Source organism: Theropithecus gelada, chromosome 20 (assembly GCF_003255815.1).
Source record: "Theropithecus gelada isolate Dixy chromosome 20, Tgel_1.0, whole genome shotgun sequence".
Classification (NCBI taxonomy): Eukaryota; Metazoa; Chordata; class Mammalia; order Primates; family Cercopithecidae; genus Theropithecus; species Theropithecus gelada.
This window is the reverse complement of record NC_037688.1, coordinates 43,302,505-43,324,924: the sequence shown is the minus strand read 5'-3', so window position 1 is coordinate 43,324,924 and position 22,420 is coordinate 43,302,505. Positions and strand designations below refer to the sequence as shown.

At 58.0% G+C, this 22,420-nt stretch overlaps 1 protein-coding gene across 4 annotated transcripts in view; it reads right to left on the bottom strand.

Annotated features, from left to right (window-relative positions):
- The window catches only part of GSE1 (Gse1 coiled-coil protein), a 297,677-nt gene that overhangs the window by 5,619 nt on the left and 269,638 nt on the right, over positions 1-22,420 (bottom strand). For all 4 annotated transcript variants that reach the window (XM_025369673.1, XM_025369676.1, XM_025369674.1 and 1 more), the window contains 12 exons: positions 22,076-22,275; positions 16,608-16,780; positions 16,073-16,270; positions 15,157-15,348; positions 14,425-14,729; positions 13,482-13,809; positions 9,338-9,957; positions 8,017-8,129; positions 7,494-7,764; positions 6,033-6,146; positions 4,814-5,185; positions 2,781-3,065 (listed from right to left, as the gene is read on the bottom strand). In XM_025369673.1, the coding sequence (XP_025225458.1) occupies positions 2,781-3,065; positions 4,814-5,185; positions 6,033-6,146; positions 7,494-7,764; positions 8,017-8,129; positions 9,338-9,957; positions 13,482-13,809; positions 14,425-14,729; positions 15,157-15,348; positions 16,073-16,270; positions 16,608-16,780; positions 22,076-22,275 (3,171 nt within the window). The remainder of the gene's footprint in view (positions 1-2,780; positions 3,066-4,813; positions 5,186-6,032; positions 6,147-7,493; positions 7,765-8,016; positions 8,130-9,337; positions 9,958-13,481; positions 13,810-14,424; positions 14,730-15,156; positions 15,349-16,072; positions 16,271-16,607; positions 16,781-22,075; positions 22,276-22,420) is intronic.

Genomic DNA, 22,420 nt, shown 5'->3' with positions numbered 1-22,420 from the left:
AGTGCCTCTCTTTGGCAGCACTGGAGTGACATGACAATCAGACAAATTCAAAAGGAAAGAACTAAACCTTGTATTTGCAGGTTTGATCATCTGTGATTCCTAAGATCTAAGGAATAATCACAGGCAACGTAAAAAAAATCCAGTCGGGTGCGGTGGCTCACGCCTGTAATCCCAGCACTTTGGGAGGCCGAGATGGGCGGATCATGAAGGTCAGGAGATCGAGACCATCCTGGCTAACACGGTGAAACCCTGTCTCTACTAAAAATACAAAAAAAAAAATTAGCTGGGAGCGGTGGTGGGCGCCTGTAGTCCCAGCTACACGGGAGGCTGAGGCAGGAGAATGGTGTGAACCTGGGAAGCGGAGCTTGCAGTGAGTGGAGGCCGCGCCACTGCACTCCAGCCTGGGTGACAGAGCAAGACTCCGTCTCAAAAAAAAACCAAAGACCCTTGGCTGGGCGCGGTGGCTCACGCCTGTAATCCCAGCACTTTGGGAGGCCGAGGCGGGCGGATCACAAGGTCAGGAGATCGAGACCACAGTGAAACCCCGTCTCTACTAAAAATACAAAAAATTAGCCGGGCGCGGTGGTGGGCGCCTGTAGTCCCAGCTACTCAGGAGGCTGAGGCAGGAGAATGGCATGAACCCAGGAGGCGGAGCTTGCAGTGAGCCAAGATCGCGCCACTGCACTCCAGCCTGGGCGACAGCGCGAGACTCCGTCTCAAAAAAAAAAAAAAAAAAAAAAAAAAAACCGAAGACCCCCAAAATCTGTGATACCTGAAACTAAATCTAGTCAAAACTTCATGTGCAAAAATGATGTAATAGTTTTGTACCATATTCGTGGACAAGGATGCCAACCAAGTCTGTAAATTCAATGCAACTGAAAATCTAACAGGACTCTCTTTGGGAGTGAATATAATGTGATCCTAAAATCCTTGGGTGAAAGCCATGGGCTAAAAACAGCTGAGCAGTAGCTGAGAAGGGGGGGGTCAGTGCAGGTCATGACTGACAGGGGCGAAGCCAGGCCCAGCAGGCGTGGGAGTGAGGCAGGGAAGACGGTGCCCCATACATTGCCTGGACAACTGGTTGGGTGGGAAAAATGCGGTTAAGGAAAATTTCTGCCTTACTCTACGCACAAACGAATCCTACACGGAACAGGAAAAAGCTGAACTCACAGAAGAAAATACAGAAGAATAGCCTTACAGCCTTGGGGTATGGAAAGAATTCCCACCACCACACCAAAAAACCCACAAAACCAGAAAAGATGGAAATATTTCATCTAGGAGAGTTTAAAAATAACTGTGTATTGTTTCTGGATATATACGAGTGCACTTAAAAAATAGTAACATGTAGGGGGAGTGGTGGGCAATAAACTCAAAGATTCCATGGGAGGAGGAAAGGAAGTGAAATACAGGATTTGATGCCCTGGTTGTAGCTACATGGGCATTTGTTTTTAGTTTGGAGAATACTTTTCCAGACTGAGTTCTGCCAGGAGAAAAAAGGAAAATATGTTTTTTGTTTTTTTTTTTTTTTTGAGACGGAGTCTTGCTCTGTTACCCAGGCTGGAGTGCAGTGGTGCGATCTTGGCTCACTGCAAGCTCTGCCTCCCAAGTTCACGCCATTCTCCCGCCTCAGCCTCCCGAACAGTTGGGACTACAGGCGCCCGCTACCACGCCTAGCTAATTTTATGTATTTTTAGTAGAGACAGGGTTTCACTGTGTTAGCCGGCATGGTCTCAATCTCGACCTCATGATCTGCCAGCCCCAGCCTCCCAAAGTGCTGGGATTACAGGTGTGAGCCATCATGCCCGGCCAGAAAAAACTACTTTTCTAAGTATTTGAAGTGGTTGACATTCATAATCAAGTCTTTGTATTTGGTGATATTTACAACACTGTCGCACGTGATAATAAAGAGTCCTCTAGGACATGTTAAATCAATTGCAGGTGGCTGTGGCCTGGCCCAGCTTTTGTCAAAGCACATACCCAGCAGTGCCCATGCAGTAAGGATGGTGAGTGCAAAATGAAGGCTGGGTACCTCTGCTGTTCCCCAAAGGGGCCTTTGCAATATCCTAGAGAAACTGAGGAACAGAAGCAGGAGGTGGTGTGCAGTATACAGGAGCATCAAATGCTGCAGCGCCCAGCTTCATGGCCCCACTCCCTGGCACGGGAGATGTGGCCCGAGTCCGCCTGGTGCTGTGGCTTCCCAGGAGGGTTGGCATGCGCATTCCCAGGTGGGATCAAAACATCCTGGGTATTCTAAGAGGTGGCGAGCCTTCAACTAAGTCTTTGTCAGGAGCCTGTCTTGAAGGTGCTTGGCTAAAGTAAAGGTAGCTGAAAACACGACGTACCCATTGGCCACAGAGCAATCCTTGCAGTGTGGGGAGGCTGTCACCGGGCTAGAGGCATGCTGGAGCAGTGACCAGGCCTAGCTGCCAGGGCTCAGCAAATCAACTAGGTCATCTCTCAGGACCCTTACATGAAACTCAGGCCGACATCCACACTGATGCAGCTCTGAGAGCGGGGCCCACATGAAGAATGGCAGGTGCCACCAGAGCTGGCATCGTGGTACTTGGATGCCCTAGCAAGACTGGCCTCAGGTTCCAGCATGGGACATCAGCGCTACCAGAAGCCGGAAGAAACTTCCCTTCCAGGATTTGTATCTACTGTGCCCCAGGATGGAGAAACAGTCCCCAGGCTGGCAGAGGTCTGCATGAACTCACCACTCAGATTCCTTTCCAAAGGTACTTTCCTGACCCCCTCCCCGCTCTTCCCCAGCACCCCCATACCTTCTATGTGTTCCTGGTAAGCTTCAAAAATGGCCTCAATCCCTTGCCACTTGCGTCTTGGGGCTTCCTCATCATCTTCTCCATCTTCATCCTCCTCCTCTTCCTCCTCTTCTGAGTCCTGGTCCATCTCCTGGGTTGGGGGGCCCTTCCTCACAGTGGGGGGCTCCTGCTGCCCATTGTGCTGGGGTGGAGGGGCGCGGCTGGAGGACTGCAGCTCGGGAATGTTGTAGTGGACGGACGTGTCAACCTTGTGGTTCTGCTCTGCAGACAGCACAGCCATGCTCCCTGTGGAGGGGACAGGGCTTGTGTCAGTGTGTTGGGGAAAGGGACACAGGGTGCTGTCTCAGAAGGGAGCCGTGCCCTGCCTTTGGTGCAGAGTCAGCATGACTGCAGGGCTCCAGGGGTCAGTATGACACTGCGTAAAAAGGGATCTAGCCCAAGACCTCTGGGCTACAGACCCAGCGTGAGAAAGTCTGAGACAGCCAGGAGACACCACAGCCCTGAGCGCTAGTTGATTCTGGTACATGGACCATTTTTGCTGAAATTCATCTCTGAGACTCCATTTTTTGTTTTGGCTGCCCCCAGTCCTCTGGGTAGCAGGCTGGAGAGAAATGGCCCAATCTCAGCTCACTGCAACCTCCCCTCCCAGGTTCAAGCAATTCTCCTGCCTCAGCCTCCAGAGTGGCTGGGGTTACACGCATGTGCTATCATGCCCGGCTAATTTTTGCATTTTTTAGTAGAAATGGGATTTCGCCATGTTGGCCCAGGCTGGTTTCGAACTCCTGACCTCAGGTGATCCGCCCACCTTGGCCCCCCAAAGTGCTGGAATTACAGGTGTGAGCCACCGCGCCTGGCACTGCCTCCATCTCTTTGAGCTTGGTCTATAGTTGGCCCTCAGCAGACACCAGCCCGTCCTCTCACAAGGCATGGGTGTGTCGGTCCCTAGGCATAATGGGGCTCTGCCCTCTCCCAGGAGTCAGCCTCATTGTGCCCTGTTTCAAGAGGGCGTGCCCCCTCTCATGGCATGGCCCAGTGGGTGACATCCTCAAGGGCACACCTGGCTTCCCGTGTGGATGGCAGCCCCTGGTGGGGCCTGAGACCAGCCCAGTCAGTACAGTGACTTGGCTCAAACTGGTACAGCAGGGTGACTAAAATCTTGAGGAAACCGTTTAGCGTAAGGCCAGGACAAGGTCAGAATAAATTGGCAGAAAAAAATATGCCCTAGGGCCACAGAAAAGCCTCTATAAGGTGTACTGCCAAGGGGCAGGGAGGGAGGGTATTCTGAAATTTTGAAAGGCATCTCAGCAGCACTGTACAGTCTCCCTTGGTATCTGTCATGGAGGACTGGCTCCAGACCTTCTGTGAACACTAAAGTCCAGGGATGTTCAAGTCCCTGATATAAAGTGGCGCAGTATCTGCACATCATCTATGCACACCTCTAGAGTACTTGTAATACCTACACTTTACCTGCTGCTTGGCAAATTCAAGTTTTGTTTTTGGAACTTTGTGGAATTCCACCCCACCCGCAAATATTTCTAATCTGAAGCTGGCTGAATCCAAAGATACGGAACCCATGGATCCAGAGGGCTGGCAGTGACATCTTTAGATACCACCTCTACCTTGAGGACTGGCGGCCATCTGCATCTCTGTCTTGAAAAACATGATTCTTTCAAATGAATGCTGGTAAAAATCCACTCAAGGGCTCTTCCCTGCCTTTGGGGAATCTTTTTTAATCTCTGCAAAAACCAGTGCCTGCTGGTGTTCACTGCTTTACCTCTTACCGATCGATGAGTCCCTGCTCACAGCACAGCATCAGCGCTGGTGCCTACAAATGCTTTTCACCTACGAGTTCAGGTTTTAGAGCTTAGAGTAAAACAAACAAACATGGTTTTGGCATAATAACAAAATTATTTTCTTCTGGTGATTGGAGTTTATAAAAACTTGTGCCCACAGCTGAACAGCTGTGGCGCTCAGGGACTTTGGCTAGCCTCAACCATTGCCGAGAGCTGAGCGGGGACTGGCAGCCTCATTACCTTTATGCTTCTGCAGGGCCTTCTGGGTGGACTGCAGCACTGACTCGTGGAACTGATGTGCAAACTCTTCTGCCACAAAGGGCTCCCACGGCTTGCTCTTCCCATTGGTGCTGTGGGACAGCGGCACAGGAATGTCCTTGGATGCAGCGCCCCGGATGTAGTGAAGCATGCTCAGGCTCTTCTTGCCTCCAGGGGCCTCGCTCAGCCTGGCCTTCTCCCCGCTGGCAGGAGCTAGCTCCTGGACTCTCGACAGCTCCTGGGGCCGAACCTGTTCCAGCTTCCCAGGCTCCGTGGCCTTTGGGACGTCAGACAAGGAAGCAGCAACCCCCACCGGCTTCTCCACATCCAGAGAGGCTTGCTGAGTGGCCGGTTCTTTTAGAGACAGAAAGTGAAGGAAAATGTTAAGAAATGCAAGTTAACAGGCTGAGTGTCCAGCACGCAGATCCTGGTCTCTAGAGCTTACACTTAAAGACCTAATGCAAAGAACCAAGACCCGGGGAACATTTAAATCACCGCCACACACATGGCTCTTCTCTGAAGACGGCGGGGTGTTTAGTGGCAAGTCCATCCTTTGAAAGATGTCCCAGGAAGAGAGAAACAGATCCACAGGAAGAAGGAAGTCCCCCAGCCACGGGGATGGTAGGGAGGTATTCAGTCCAACCGGACAAGAATGGGTGAGGACCCGAGAACTGGGATGAACTGTAAAGATCCCCTGTGACATTTGACAGGGCAGAGATCAGCCAGAGATGTAAGAGGAGGAAAGATGTGGCAGGAGGTGCCAGCGGGGCCCAGAGGGCAGAGTGAGGAAGACAAAGATTCAGGAAGAGAGCCAGGGCAGCCAGGCTAGTGGCAGGACCAGGCTGCGGGCACTAAGGCTGGAGCACGCCCTCCCTCCTGGGATGGTACCACTGGATTGGCCTTCATGTGAGCCTGTGTGCCATAACTGAAGGACAACGGTTATTATGACCACAGTGATCACCACATAGAGCTCCACAGAAGCCAGACCCTCCCCTCAACTCAAAGCCCGTCTTTGAACTGACGCTCCGTCCCAATGACTGCCACAACTGTGCAAGAATGGTACGCTTGTACAAGAAGAATGGAAGAAGACAGTCTGCAGGAGGCCACATTCACAGTGATGAGGACCTCAAGTGGATGCCTGAGCCTGGGCAGCCCATGGGATGGTCCTGGGTGGTGGCAGGTGGGGCTATCCTTCCCTTACCACTCAGGGAGACGGCAGGACTGTCCCTCGGAGAGTTTGTCAAGGAGTCGGCCACTGCTGCTGACAGTGCCTTCTGCTTCATGGCACGGAGCATTTCAACAAGTCTCTCTTTGTCTATGAGAAAAGCAGCCTGAGATTAACGAGCCAGTTGCGTCATTTTTTGGAGAGGACAGCAGGATTCTAGCCTTGATGGGCAGGTAACGCACTAAAGCCCGAAAAACCAAAAGCAGGTGCGATGGGGCAGGCCCAGTTTTAAGGAAGCAACCATCTTACAGCGAGCCCAGATTGCTCTTGGCATCACTACACAATGTCCTAGCCGTGCTCCAGAGACAGCTGTGAATCACTGTGCCCACGGACCTCGGAGGTGACGTGTGACGATGTATTCTTATTTCAAGTCAGAAAAGGTGGCCCCAACACAAACAAATGCCCCAAAGGCCCAGGCCTGGCCTCTGAGGCAGAGTGCCTTCTCACCCACTCCTACCATTACTGCCACTTCCTGAAAAGGAAAGATGACCCCATGATGTCACCCGGCCCTTCCTGACTGTGAAACTCAAGGGCTGCATCGCCCTTAATTTTTTTCCTCCAAAAATTCAGCCAGGTAAAAAGATGCTTTGTATCTAGGGAACTGGGCTGGCATTCATCACATCACTAGCCCGTTAAGAGAAAGGGAAAACTACTGACTGGTTAAAAGCAGAGAGTAAATGGCTACACCCTGATCAACACCCTGAAGCTGCTCAAGGTCTAAGAAGTAACTGCTTTTCTTCAACTTTCTCCCAGAGAGGAGGCCAGAGGTCCATGAGGACTTGGAGGCACACATAAGGTCAGGCCCAGGAACGTCAACATCTGGGCACCAAGCCGGCCTGCATTGCAGGCCAAGGAAGCCAAAACTCTGAGCAGGTGTTGCGGCTGCATTGTTTCTTCTGCTGTATGGATTCTAGCCCAGAGGGTCTGTCCCAGCATGGCCCTATGTGGCCAGACTGGACTGGAAGCATCTTTCAAGGCAAGCCATTGGCTCAGTGTGTGCTGTCCTGCTTGGCAGCCCTTTCCCAGGCCTCCGGCCACCAGGACACAACACCCAGCAGACCACCTAAGCAGTCCAGCAAGAGGAAAAGTCTGCAGCAAATGAACCTGGAACACCTGGTACCTCGCCTCACGCCTGGTGCAGTCACTGGAGCACTCGGCTCAAAGAGTGCCTTCTCGGGCGCTGGGAGATAGATGAGTAACAAGGGTAGTCCTCAGCTCAAGATGGTGGGGCTCTCAGAGCAAAGCCTGCCAGGTAAGGCTGCTGTGGAGGGCGTGTAAGAACAGAGAGACTGTTCCCGGGAGCCGGGAGGAGTAAAGGGGCGGCCTCAGGCTGAGTGATCCCAGATCCTGCCTGGAGTCCACTGGCCCCACCCGCTGCTTCAGAAACCCACTTCCACCCCAGTGAGCCCCCACCTTCCTACCCAGGCGAGGCCCTACCTTTCCTCTTCTCGGCGCTGATGTGGGTCAGGTTGAAGATGGTCAGGAACTTCTTCTTTTCTTCGAAGTTGGGACTGTTGTTCATCTCGTCAGGGCTGTAGCGGGTGGACAGCGCCAGTCTCGGCGAAGGCGTCTGCCGCTTGCTCTGAATCGTTGGGGGCGACGGGCTTCTCTCTCTCAACATCCGCCGCCGCTTCCTGCGCTTCTGGGCCACCAGTTCCTCCTTCTGCTGTTGGGTGGTCAAGCCAAAAAGTTGCAAAAACTCTAGCTTCTAGATTGGGAAAGAAAACAAATGAGTTTGAAGCCACTGGCAGTGGTATGCTTTCACTGTCCCGGGGTCCCCTCCTGGGGTCCTCGAAGTGTGTGCCAGGGCTGGCTGTGCCCGGTGGCAGAGGAGCTTGCTGGGGCGAACCCCCCCAGGACTTCTGGAGGAACCTAGCAACAGTGGGGTGGACTGCGGGGTGTGGACGCTAGGACCGAGAGCCCAGCCCAGAGCATGTCCATGGGGAGGAGAGCCCAGTACCTCGGAGGACGTGTCCAGTTTGAGGGGCGGCTGCTCGGCCACGCAGCGGAGGTGGGCCCTGACCTCCTCCTCATCGCTCTCATCGTAAGAGTCATCGAGGTCGTAGTAGTACCCTGATGGAGAAACGCTTGTATTGAACCGGACAAAGAGCCTTCATCTGTCCAGTGGACATGCCCGCAGGGGCTCATGTGTGCAGACCACCTATCAGTCCTGAGCACCTGAAGGCCAGTTCCTTTCAACCGAGGTGGAAACCAACATTAACCCAGTCCTGGGGCTTTGCAGGACCGCAGGCATGAGGCTTCCCTGGGATCCATGGCTCCCAGGGGCCTCCAAGTGGCTGGGTGGTCCCCTGGGCCGACAAGACCTCCCTCCTCCCCCTGGCAGGGAACCACTCATCATACAGGCCTGGGGCTGTGTCCACAGCAACACAGGACTGCCCGTGCGCACGCACTCCCCCATGCTGTGGCCATCTGAGTCCATCCCCTGGGAGGGGACAGGCACACACAGGCCTGAGCTCTCAAAGGCACAGAGAACAATAGCAGAGCCCCTTGCCCGGGGCACTCGGGTATTTCCCTCCTCCTTTACAAAGTGAGCAGGGGAGAGAAACTCGGCTGGGCCCTCCATCCAGCCTAGACCAACAACCAGGAAGACTGCCTGTGCCCCAGCTTCTAGTGGAGAGAAGGCTGAGCTCAGCACTGGACGGGACCCGAATGTTCAGCGTCAGAAATGAAACTGGGCAGGAGCCCCTGCTCCCCTCCTCACACCCAGGCCTGCTCGGTTGCTCTTCCTGGCTCTCTGGAGAACTCAGGGAGCCGCTGGCTGAGGACTCCCCGCCCCAAGCAGAAATAGGAATGAAGTGCCTGACCTCCCATGCTGACCCAGGGCAGCGCCAGCTGCCGCCTCCTCACCCCTTGGCCCACCTGCTGCAGCTGGTGACAGCAGCCCCATATGTGGAGCCCCCGCTGGGCCAGGGCTGGCTCTCCTGTTATGCTGCACTATTAATATTTAAAACTATCATATTAGCCTCCGGCTCATCACTTATTCATCGTGCTTGTCTGTGGAACTGTCTTTACAGGCGGGCTTTGATTTGGCTTTTCGGGACAATTTGCTTTGAGGCAGGACAGGCACGGGGATTAGGGTCTGCCTCCCCTACAAGGGTGTCATGTTGCTACACAGAAGCCAGTGCACTTGCCACCTGGGGCCTGGGACTACCCCAGGCAGAAAGCAGGAGTGAACGGAGGGGCAGGGGGCTGGCATGCAGGCTCCCCGTCCCCACTGTGCAGCTCTCCCTGAGCAGGTCGGGGTCTGTGGGGAGGCAGACCTTTCTCCTGGGCCTCCCGCCGCCTGCGCTCCTCCAGGTCCAGCTTGCTGACCAGCCTCCGGCGCTGCTGCAGGAACTCATCGTAGATGTAGGCAGGGTCGGGGGCCCGTGGCGCTGGGGGCCGGTAGGGCGAGCCAGGCTTCAGGGGTCCGCTGAGCTCCCCGAAGGTGGCCGCCTGTGGGAGGGAGGCCCGCTGCTGGCCCAGGATGGTCTGGGTGGACTTCTCGAGCTCAGCCAGGAAGGGCCCAGGCCCGGGCGGGAAGGGCTGGTGCTCCAGGCTCCCTCCCTCTCGTGGTGGCGGCGGAGGTGGTTGGTACTTGTCCAGGGGGGCAGGCTCACGCTTCCGTGGCCCCTCCTCTGCTTTCTCCGGGCAGAAGACCCGCTCCACCTTCACCAGCGGCACGGCTGCCTGGCGGCTGGGCTCAAATGCAGCCGGATGGCTGTGCACAGAGTGGCTCTCGGCCCGCCGCGTCTCCAAAGTGTTGTCCATCAGGGACACGGGGTTCCAGAGGGCCGTGGGTGCAGCATGGAGCTGGGGCTTGGGCGAAATCAGAGGTGGTGGCCCCCCAAAGTGCTGCGGAGGGTCGCGGCCACCTGGCTCGTGACGGTTTGGTCCTGGCCTAGGGAGTGAAACCAGCCCGTCAGTCAGGGAGAAAAGACCCTTCAGCCACCCACAGGCTTCCCCGGCTGCCTGCCGCTCCTAAGATGACCCGGATGGCACAGCCAGTGCCATCAGAGAGCCAGTGCCAGCGGGGCTGCAGGGAGGGGCACATGCTCCACCCCAAGGACCATGGTTTCTGTCCATTTTTTTTTTTTAAGATATAAAGACTTGGCCGGGTGCAGTGGCTCATGCTGTAATCCCAGCACTTTGGGAGGCCAAGGTGGGTGGATCACGAGGTCAGCAGTTCAAGACCAGCCTGGCCAACATGGTGAAACCCCATCTCTACTAAAAATACAAAAATTAGCCAGGCATGACGGCGGGCACCTGTAATCGCAGCTACTCTGGAGGCTGAGGCAGGAGAATCACTTGAACCCGGGAGGTGGAGGTTGCAGTGAGCTGAGACCATGCCATTTCCCTCCAGCCTCAGCGACAGAGCAAGACTCTGTCTCAAAAAAGAAAAAAAAAGAAAAAAAAAGACTCACTCTGTCACCCAGGCAGGAGTGCAGTGGGGCAATCTCAGCTCACTGCAACCTCTGCCTCCCAAGTTCAAGCAGTTCTCCAGCCTCCCAAGTAGCTGGGATTACAGGTGTGCGCCACCACGCCCGTCTAATTTTTTTTATTTTTAGTAGATGGGGTTTCATCATGTTGGCCAGGCTGGTGTCGAATTCGTAACCTCAAGTGATCCAACTGCCTGGGCCTCCCAAAGTGCTGGGATTACAGGAGTGAGCTAGCACGCGCAGCCCTCCAACACCTGCGGCAGGTGTGTGCAGGCTGTTCCAAGAGGACAGAGAGGCTCCCAGCCTAAGCTGCTAGGGAAGGCAGAGACCCCCTCAGGCCTGGGACAGACCCAGTTTTGGTCGAGTTTCCCAACTGCTTGCCTGAATTCCCCTAAGGGCAAGCGCTCATCCTCACTTTCCATGGGGAAACCCACATATGCTGGGCTGTGGCCCTGCCACCAGTACCCTCCTCCCGCTGTGCCTTGTAGGGACACAGGGCAGGCTGGCCACCTTCACAGGGTGAGTACTCCTTCCTCCCCACTGTCCCTGCAGGCAGCCACGAGACAACCTTCCAGTGCCTGCCCAGCCAGAGCCAAACCCACTGTGAAATGGAGATCCTCCCAGTCAGTATGGGGCCTGTGCCGCGACTGCCCCCCAGTGGCCCCTGTCAGAACTGCAGCGACCCGAAGTGTCCCGTGGCAGAGGCCACCAAGTGTCTTCAAGGACCCAGGCTAAGGCCTGCTGAGGCAGGGAGGGAAAGAAGGGATTTCTAACATCAGAACCCTTCCATTAAACAAGAAGCTGCCCCTTAGTTGCACTAAATGACTTGTTTCCTCAGTGCAATTAAAACAAGATTTAATCTACTCAAAGGCCTATTTTTAATATTGTCTTTCCAAAGTTTATTTTTAAGAGATGGGTCTCGCTGTGTTACCCAGGCTGGAGTGCAGTGGCTGTTTACGGGAGCAATCCCACTACTGATCAACACGGGAGTTTCGACATGCTCCACTTCCGACCTGGCCTAGTTCACCCCTCCTTAGGCAACCTGGTGGTTCCCCCGCTCCCAGGAGGTCACCATATTGGTGCTGGATTTAGCTTGGACACCCAGTGAGTATAGTACACTACAGCCCAGAACTCCCAGGCTCAAGCGATCATGGACCTCAGCCTCCAGAGTAGCTGGGACTACAGGCATGTGTCACTGTGCCTGGCTATCTTTCTGTTTTTTAAAGGGAGATATACTCACAGGATGTCTGGATCAATACTGCACAGTGACCCTGGGCAAGGCTTGAGGGGAAGGAAGAGGCAGAGGCCACGGCAGGCACGTGGCCAGGCTCAGGGATCTCTAGTTTGCCCAGGAGGCCCTGTTTAAACACAGCCACCAAGGCTCTCCCTAGTTATTCCAGACTCCAGGCCAGGGGACAAATCGGATGCTGCTGTCCCTCTTAGCAGAATACAGCAGGGAACCACAGGAAGAAGCTGTGTCTTAAGTAAACAGCAAAGGAATAAAACCTGCAGGAAATAAACGTGTCATGTGCCACCACAAGCACTGAACAGTTTTCTAGCGTGGAGCATGAAGGTCCTGTCAGGCCCCCAAGTTCCCAATGCGGTAAAGCCGCATGTGCAGCCGGCCACAGGGAACCACCGCAGCCAGGGGAGACTCGGCCCGGGCCAGGCCCTGCTTCCCATCATGCCCCCGGTCCTAATGGGGCAGCTATACTGGCTGGAAGCAGTCCATGGGTGGGCAAAGTCACAACACCTGTGCTGGGGCCCTGGGGAGCCCTGAGGAAGAAGATGCCTAACAGGAGACAGGGCACCCTGATGTTATCAGGCCATGCCAGATGGGAGCTGGCTGCCCTCAGTCCTCTGGGTAGCAGGCAAGGCTGAGTCTGAGAGGCCCCGGGGACTGGGAGAGGCAGAAGGGACCTCACTTCTGCCGTGCCGGGCAGCGTGAGCCACAGAGAGACTCAGCTGTGGCCTGGTGACAGTCACTCCCAGTCAGCGCTGATCAGTGTGGGTACATTCCCTCGCTGCCCTACTGGATAACGGAGGCAGGCAGAAGGGAGGACAGATTTTAAACCGCAACGCGCTTTCGTCCCAGAGCCCAAGGCTTTCTTCTCCCAGGACAGCACCACAGCCCTGAGAGCTGGCAAGATGCTCAGAAATCATCCTATCCACCCTCCTTTGTGGACAGTTGAGGAAAGTGATGCTCAGGGAACAGAAGCAGTGTCCCTAGGTCCCTGAGCTGGGCCTGGAGCAGAACTATGGAAGCCTGGCAGGTCATCCCCACCAACTCTGGCTGAGGGTCCTAGCTCAGCCCTTCAGAGTGAGCCCTGGGAGGATATGAGGTGGGGGCCTGGGACCAGCACAGCCCCAAGGCAGGTATCCCAGGGCAGGCAGGAGCAGGGAGGCCTGGGGGCACTGGGTCCCAGCTCAAAAGACCTGTCTGCAGCCAGGGTCCCAAGGACCACCACACAGGTTCCTGGGAAATGCTTTATAAAGGGCTAGAAAATGGGCATGTGTTTTACTATTACTACAAAAGCAATAAAACTCATTTTTTCCCTTAAAATCAAAAGCTGTCTCCTTCTTGTTAATAATAATAAAAAAAAAAGGCCAGGCTCAAAAGCAGAGGAAGATGGAGAGAACAGGTATTACTAGTAATTAAAGCTTCCACCTTACAGTCTTCATCTGCTGTGAATGGCCTCCTGGGAACTGGGCCAGGCTGCGTGGGCAGGGCCCTGGCTCTCAACATGGACTTGACTGGTCTCTTTACTTACTGGTGAGGATTCCTTTGAGCAACCCATTTTCTTCCTCAGTCTCAGCTTCCCCATAGGCAAGACAGGCATTATAAGGTGAAGATGAAAGAACAGAAATGAAAGAGGCAGGCAGAAATGCTGGGGCAGGATGTCGGGCAAACAGGAGGGGCTCAATACTCGCTGAACAAATCGGAACGTGAAGGCTCAGCCCTCCTTCCTTCCTGGGGCTCACTCACCTGGTGGTGCTCTCTGGCCTGTGCTCCGCCTCCACCGGCACCGGGGGTCGGCCCATGTCCAGGTGCTGTTCCAGCACTTGCTGCCGGAACTCCGACACCTGAGACTGCCGGTCCTCCTTCTCCTGCCGCAGCCGCCGCTGCCGCGCCAGCCACTTCTCCTCCTCGTTGGTGCGCTGGATCAGCAGGGCTGTGGCAGCACTGCTGCTCGGCAGAGAGAAGATGCCGTGGTTGGAGATGAGGCTGGGCACCGTGTGGTGTGGGGTGGGCACCGGATGCAAGGGGTGTTGCACAGGCTTGGGCGCCTGCAGGCCGGCATCCTTCAGCTTCTCTGTGGGGAGAAACGCAGTCGAGCAGGGTCTCAGTCACGTGGGCCAGCATGCTCCCTTCCCATCTTCTCTCGCCCAACTGCCCAGAGAAACCAGAGCCCTTCCAAAGGGTTCTTCCCCCAGCCAGAACCAAGATATTCAAAAGGGGCCCTATGGGAGCTTTCGAGAAGCAATGTCTTGTCCCTGGAAGGAAACGCTCCGTGCTGGCACAACTCTTGCCCAGCCAGTGCGGTGCCAGAGCCAGCTCACACTGGCTCAAAGAACAGACTATTAAATTTCCGGGAAACATGTAAAAGCCGGTTGTTATTACTAAATAATTGTTTCGTAAACTTACAACGAAATAAATTATGTTAAACTCCACAAAGCACTCAAAACTTATCCCTTCCTAATGCCCTGGCTACATTTCACAACTGTCCTCCTGGGGGTCACCTACATCCACTGTGTCTATATTGCATGCCAACATGCCTCTGCTCCCTGCTCCACGTCAGCCATGCCACGCAGGGTGAATGCAGTTGGGCAACATTTATACCACGGCAACCGGCAGGTGCTGTGATTCAGGGCTCCTCCCCGCAGGTGGCTGAGACCTTGCCCAGCACAACCCACCCACACCCAGGCACCTGCTCGGGTTGGGGTCAGCTGCTCCGAGGGCTTGCCCCGCTCCTCAGTGGTATGGCCACGCAGCCCATGCAGCTCGGCCACAGGCAGGAAGGCGGGCTCCAGGGCCTTGGCGGCCAGCAGCTCCTTCTCCCGGGCCCGCTGCTCCCGCTGGCGCTCCAGCTCACGCTCCTTCTCACGCTCACGCTCCTTCTCTTGCTCGCGCTCCTTCTCGCGTTCGCGCTCACGTTCCTTCTCCCGCTCGCGGTCAGCCTCACGCTCACGCTCACGCTCCCTCTCCCGCCTTAGCTCCTCGTCCATCTGCAGCCTGCAGCACATGGAAAGAGTTGGGGGCTCTGCTGCACCAGGAGCAAGAGAGGGACCTGGGACAGGTCCTTTAAAAGCATAACCAGGAAGGAACCAGGGCACTAATCCGAATAGCGACGGGAGGTGAGCAGGGTTTCACTGGTGCAGGAAGAACTTAAGGTCCATACAATCAAAGCAGCTTACAAAACCCCCAAGCACCCCCGAGAGCTCCTCGGCCTGCAGGTTTACTGCAGGAGACCACGGCGACCGAGACAGGCGCTATTTCAGAGCACAGAGCCTGAACAATCACTGTCCCATTTGGCAGGTGGACAAACTGTGAGGACAGGCATGGCCAAGGAGTCCAGTCAGGTTCCAGCCCAGGCTTTCTGCCCAGCTGCCATCAAGGGACAGGGAGGGCAGAGGGGCTCCTCGGCCCAAGACACACTTACCTCTCAGCACTGAGGCCGGACATGCGCTCCGAGTGCAGCGCTGCCAGGGATGAGTGGGAGAGCTCAGGGGGGTAGCGGACCCCGGAGAGGTGGAGGTGCATCGCTGAAGGGTGCAGCGGGGGCAGGGAGCCGGGGGTGGGGATGGGGTAGAACGGGGACCTCAGGGCGGACAGGCAGTAGGAGTCATCCATCCTGTGCGGAGAAGACAGGGCCATGAGCAGCAAACAAACCAAGGGGAAGAACCAGCCCTGTGGACAGGTGTGCCTCAGCCAGGTACACACACCTGCCTGAGCGTGGGGAATGCAGCAAAATGGCTGGGGGTGAAGACCATGCCTGCTGCTAACCCCAAAGTCCCTTAATGCCGGAGGCTGCTAGGTGCCGACAGCTTGGGGTTCCAAGGCACTGCCTGCCACCTCCTTTGGCTCAGCACAGAGCGGTCAAGTGCCCAGGCCCTTCCAAGGCTGGCCAGCAGGCTGGGCTGCCCTGATGTGGGGCGGTCTATGTCATGACTCCAGGCCCCTCTGACTAGGATGTGCAGCGCTTCTCCAGGGACCCAGGCCATGCCACAGGGCCACAGGGCCACTGGGCTCTCCTGCTACATGGCAAAGCATCGCCCCTCCCACGGGTAAAGTCCTGCTCTCTTAACAGTGACTTGCTGTCAGAGGACCCGCAATGAGAAGGGGAGGAGCCAGGGATGACAGCACAGTCACCAAGGGGGACTGTCCACAAGGAAGGGACCCCTAATAGGCCATCAGGGCTGAATTTGGGCTCAAAGCTGGGGACAATTTCAGGGGCTACTCTAGACACTGCCCTGGGAGCCTGGCCCCAGGTTGTAAGAAACCCCTTCCCCGCCAGGTTCCGTCTTGCCAGGAACAGACGAGCACCCACGTGAGACGGCGCGCGGGGGATGCCTTACCTGAAGGCCGGGTGGGGGAAGGGGTGCGGGGCCAGGTAGCTGGGGTGATAGTAGGCTGCAGCAGTGGCCGGGTCCAGGCCGAGGGGAGGCAGCGAGGACATGCGGAGGTCGTCAGTGGTGTGGTAGGGCCGGAAGCTTCTCAGGTAGTCCTCGGTCACGGTGCTGGGGGGCACCACGTGGTGCACAGGCCGCTGGAGGCTGCAGGCAGGGACAGTGGGCAAGGACAGGTGAGTGGAGACCTGCTCCTGCGTGGGGGGATGGCTAAACCTCCCTGCATTGCCCCTGACACTCAGTCGGCACCCAGACTCCTGGCACCCAGAACGAGGACAGGGCTTAAGCAGTGGGGGAGCGAGCTGCCACCGCCACCTCAGTGTGGAGGGGCACAGACAGGGCTGCAGTCCCCAGAGCTAAGCGGCCGACGACCATCTGGCGGACACAGCCTCATCTGTGGAGGCCGCAGGCTGCCTGGTGATGCAGACCTGAGCGCTGTGTCCCCACCCGACCGCCTCACCGAAGGCCCCGCCGGCCAACTTACTTGAGTGGTGGGAAGCGGGAATCCTGCACAACCGAGCTGGGGGAGAGGCCGAAGGGGTAGGGGGTGCTAAGCAGGTGCGAGGGGATGGCTGGGCCCCCTGTCTTCTCCTGGGGGAGCGGGGGCTCCACAATGAGGCGTTCCCGACCTCCACTGCTGCTCCTGGAGCCGGCGTCCTGCGGGAGGAGAGAATCCGGTCAGGGCAGGAGCCTGGTATAGGCCACTGCCCACAGGACAGAGCCAGGTCTCCTGACTCACGGGAAGGCTCTAGATTTAGTTCATGTTCTAGAAACATCCTTTCCCTAAGGCTTTCTACACAAAACATGGTGCATGCGGCGTGGGAAGCAGAACCGTAAGGAAGGGGATGTGGCTCCGACAGGTCTGGGGTGAAGCCGTCTCGGGGCCGGTCTCCCTCCCTGGGCCTCCTCAGTTCAACAGAAGAACTAGAACCACCCCCGCCACCCAGAACCACAATGTGCACAGGTGAAGGGTGCAGGGCGGCAGGGGTTCCTGCCTCCACCGTCGCTGGTGTGGACATCCAAAGGTCACACCAGACACACACCAGGGCAAGCAGACGCTGTTGGCACCCAGCACGCCATGAAGCGAGTGCCACGATGTAGCCAAGACGTCAACAGCGCCGACAGCTGGCCCACCTGACCTCAGATGTCCTGGTCCCGGTGCCCACGTGGAGGGCAGAGGCCATAGGAAGCTGGCACTGCCCCCGGGCTGAAGGTGCTGGTCTGCCCCCAACCAACTCCTGCAGTGGCCCTGGCCCTGGCCCTGGAGTCCACCAGAACAGGCAGCAGCTGGGCCCTGACTGGCCAGCTGGGGTACTGGCCTTCACACACACGGTGGGGCAGGGAAGGTGACAGCTCACCTGTCCCAGGCTCCTGGACAGATAGTGGACCTGGGTGTAGCTGGGAAGGTGACCCAGAGGACTCAAATGAGGGGTCTGCTCTAGGCACAAAGCAGGAGGAGGCAGTGGCCCAAGGCCCACCTCTCTGGCTGAGGTCCCTGCCAAGTCCAAGGATAGGCCGTGCCACCCCCAGCCACACAGAGGCCACCCTGCGCACCCATCCATGCGGGGTCCAGCCCGGAGAAACCAGAGCGTGAAAAGGTCTTGCTTGTTCCTGTTATTTGTGTGACTGAGCGGGAGGCAGAGCAGGGCTCAGGGCCGCCCAGATGGGGGCTGTGCTCTAGACTCTGGATGGCTGCCAACCCAGGTGTCACTCTGTCACTGGGGCAGCCACTCTCAGCCCCAGCATCTCCCCCATGTGGGGACAGCACTGCCCAGGCCTACCCTGACCTGGGGGTATCTGAGGGCCATGGCCCCGCTGGCCCCTCCGAGCTTCCCAGGGACGCAGAGTCACGGGAAGCCGGCCCTTCCTCACGTTCCATGTGGCCGTGTCCGGTAACAACTGCTGATCGGCGGGCCGTGCTCCTGAAGAGCACCAGTCCCGCTCTGCCTCCCTGAGCCACGAAATGCCAAACACCCCAAAAACAAGGAGGCTGTGGCCGTCTCCCCACAAAATCAGCAGGAATGATGGCCCAGGGGCTCTGAGACCTGCCCCACTGCGGAGAGGCGTCTGTCTCCCAGGGGCCGTGCCTGTGTCCCTGACCCCCCAGCCCCTCTTCCTGGGCCCATCCATCTTCACGGCGGCAGACGGTGGCCCGGCAGCAGCACATGGCACCCGCGCAGAGGCAGTGCAGGCAGCCCCGGCTGGCGCCTCCCCCACTCTCCACCCTCCAGGAGACAGTCAGCGAGGATTAATTGGAGGAGCTGCTGCCACCGCCGCCTGGAATCTTCAATGAGAGACAGCATCTGCTCCCTTCCCGCGGGCTGAGCCCCAGCCCCCCTTCTCTGCAGGGTCCTCCTGGGTTCATGACCTCTGACCTGCCCTTCCAGGGTGCTGGTCTCGAGGGTGGGAGGTACACATGAGCACTAGCGCCCTGCGTGGGGCCGGGAACTTCCTATTGAGGGGCCAGCACCTGGTCTTGGGGTCTCTAGCCTGTGTCAGCAACCGGGGTAGTGGGGGAGTGGCCGAAGGGCCAACCTGACCTTGGGCCATCCTGTCGTGCCTCGTGCACACATCAATGGCATGTGCCCGTCATAGCACCTGCTCAGAGGTCAGCAGAGCTGATGGCGCAGCTGTGCACAGGCATGTGGGGGACTCAGGGCAGCGGAGTTGATGGCACAGCTGTGCATGGGCATGCAGTGGATGTACCAGCAGGGGGGGGGGCCTGGACATGGCAGGTGCATCGCCAAGCTTGCCCGTCTACCCCAGCCCCATGAGGCCATTTCCAGGCTTGGCTTCAATATCCTGCCTCACGCCCCTACCCTACCTGGCACAGGGCCAAACATCTGAGGAATGGAGCACGAAGCAGCAGCTCTGTCCCCAGGGCTTGGGATGGACTGAACTAGACTGAGTGGCCCCTGGCCCCCCAGCATCCAGGTAGCACACCCCAATGAACACCAGGCCCAAAGCTAATGGGCCTTTGAACCCCCAGAAAGGGACGTCATTTGCTCAGGCACCCGGGGGACCTGGACTCCCCCTCCCAGGCTGGTGATGAGGCCTCCAGGACAGGAGGGAGACGATAGCCAAGGAGCTCAATCATCACCCAGCCCTGGGTGGCCAGACCCGACCCGAGGACGGCACCCAGGGAGAAGCTGCCGACAGCCCAGGCCTGCCGCCCTCCTCCGCATGCTGCCCGCGTCGCGGGCCGGGTCAAATGGCAGAGCACAGGGCCCCAGCCGCCCCGCCACAAGGAGGGGCCTGTCCTCGGCCCCGACACGGCCCTTGAACCCCTTTCCCCTCAGCCGAGGACAAAGCCCTGCTCGCAAGCCAGATGGCACCTTCCTGGCCTGGTTGAGGACAAACAGGGAGTCCGGGAGGCTGGGGGGCAGCCAGCAGGCGGGGCAGGGGCCCGGTGAGCCAGACCCAAACGTCTGTGGCTTCCGTCTGGCTGGCACCCGGCCAAGCCTGGCACAGACACCTGGGAACTAGGTCAGCGGGGCCTGGAGTGAGGCACAGGGCTGCCCCCCACCCAGGCAAGGCCCGGCAGGCTCGGCGGCTACCCCCAAAGGCACCCCGAGAGCAGCAGCCAGGGTCCCACTGCCGTCTTCACAGACAGACCCATCAGGGCACATCTGTGGGCAGCTTTTCATTTCTGAGCAGCGGCTGCAGCCGCAGCTGCAACGATGAAAGAAAGAAGGCGGAGGAGGGGCAGAGGGGGAGGGGGGAAGAAGGGGAGGAGGCAAATCCGTCATTCTCCGGTGATTAGAGCAAGGGTTCCACAGTCAGACAGGCAGGACATGCCCTGTTAGCTTTAAAACAGGCTTTTTCATCTCATTTCTCCTCTGGCAGCTCCCACTACCTGGGAGAGAGCGGTGACCCCGAGAAGGGGCCGAAAAGCCTCCGGCCTGGCGCCTCCCACCTGCATCTGCGGGCTCGGAGGCCCCTCACGACTCGTGGCCAAGGCTTTGGGCAGAGTGGGAGGGGAGCCCTGTCTCCGCCTCCCCGCTCCCTGAGAGGATTAAATTCCCCGCTGAGCCTCTGTGCCTGAGTGAGCGGGGAGCCGTACATCACCTGCTAATCCAGCTCCCAGCCCCGCGCCTTCCCTGGTGGCACCGTGTTCCATTAAGCGCCGAGGTGGGAAACTGCTGCAGCAAGGGCTGTCGCGCCCCTGCTCTGCCCTGGGCTTGCTCAATGTTCCCAAGGCGGTAAGGACCCTCTGAGGAGGGACCAGCTCAGAGTGGAGGCATCACCAGGGAAGGCGCTGGAACCCCCTTGAGGAGTCCTGGGCCTAGGCCAGGGAAGCGGCCTCCCGTGAGCTGCGGGCGTGGGCACCAACAGCCAGGCCACATTAGTGGGGCGCAAGGAGCCTCAGCTGTTTGAGTCACATGATTCAGGGTCCCTGTGGTCAAGGCTGACCCTGAGGGGTGGCCTCTGGAGGCAGCGAGGTGGTAACAACTCCCTCATCCTCCCTCAAACCAGGACCAGGGCCGCCTTGGGCTGCTGCAAGCCCTGTGGAGTATGGAGGCCCCTCTGGCCTGGGTCCACCCTCCATGCCACGCCCTGCCCCGCCGTCTCCAAACCTCACATGAAGAATGAGTGAAACTAAGAGAGGCTTCGGGGGCAGCGGAGGTCCAGCAAGATGAGGACCCCGGGCAGGTTTGTCCTCTTAGCCAGGGAAGGCGTGAAAAGCAGCAGAGGCAACGTCAGGCCCCAGGGGTCCCAGTCCAGGGCTCCCAGGGATCCCCACTGCGACCCTGGATCAGGGCCTGCCCGGCGGCTGTCACCTGTGGACTGAGGCTGCTCCCTTCCCACACCTCTGGGGATAGAGGACAGACAGGACCCGATGATGACCAGGTGGCTCCAACGCCCATGTTCCCCGCCCCCCCCCCCCGGCCCCCGGGAGAGAGGGCTGGTGCAGGGAAGATCCACTCCCCTCCTCCCCACCTTCTTTGTGGTTTAATTAGTATTTCCAAGTGGGGCCGTCCCTCTGGGAGCTCAGCAAAAAAGTCCAGGCGACGGCGGCACCGGAGAATCGTTTTTAATTGGGAAGGGCCCATTCCAGGCTGCGCGCCAGGCATGCGGGGCTGGGAGAGCTGCAGGTAGCCACCCGGGGACGCGCCAGCCCCAGGCAGGGGCAGAAGAGCAGCTCCCAGTGCCAGCTCCTTCCACACAGGCAGGCCCAGTACAGCACGAGGGGCGCACGGACATGAGGAGCCCCAAAAACTTGGGGAGGGGCCTCCGCCGGGAGCCCCAAAAGAAAGACAGAAACACAAAACCCACCAGATGTCTTGTTCCGATAGCTTCTGGGCTGGGATCTTTCCTACCTCAATTCTTTGTTGAGTTCACACACTGTGACAGTCACAGGTAGTCTGCCGGGTGTTCGGCGTGCAGACGCCACTTTACGGCTTGACAGTGCTACAGCTGTGAACTGGACTTCCACCCCCACCCAAATCCGTGTGTTGGAGCCCTGACGCCCAGGGCCTCAGAGCGGAACTGCATTTGGAGACACAGTCTTTAAAGAGGTGACTAAATGAGAATGAGGACATGAGGGTGGGCGCTAAACCAACGGACTGGTGTCCTTAAGAGACGAGATCAGCACCCAGACGTGAAGACACCACAGATGACCCAGGGAGAAGGCAGCCACCAGCAACCCAGGACAGGCCTCTGGGGAAACCAGCCCTGCCAGCCCCCAGATCGTGAACTTGTGGCCTCCAGAACAGAAGAAAATAACGGGATACCCCCAGCGGGTGGTTTCTTCCGACAGCCGCACAGGGCCTCCAGGAGGGTGCCGCTGTCACTCACCTCCCATTGCAGGGAAGGAGATGGAAACTCAGGGTGGGGGAGGGGGCGTCTTTGGAATTTAAACTCAACCTTGAAAGCTCCAGAGCCCCCAACGGATGCCTGAATCCAGCCTCCCCTCAGAAGATGCTGGGCTCCCTGCCCCGCCCCACTCACCTGCCGGCTCTCGCTCCTCCAGACGCCATTGACGGTTTTGGTTGGAGCGATGGTCACCACGGGGGGTGTGCTGGGCACGCTGTGGCCCCCAGGGGGGACGATGATAGGGCCCATGGGCACGCGCTTGGGTGTGCTGGCAGGGGAGCTATGGTTGGTGGCCGGAGAGGACACGGGGGACGACTCGCTGCTCAGTGAGGACCCTGTGGAGGAGAAGACGGTGGTCTGAGCGGGAGAAGCAGTGACAGCTGGGGACCTGGGTTCCAGCTGTCCCCCTGCCCCAAGTGAGGCACCCAGAGCACCAGGTCTACCAGCCTCGTGGGCCCCCACCCAAGACAGGCAGGCAGG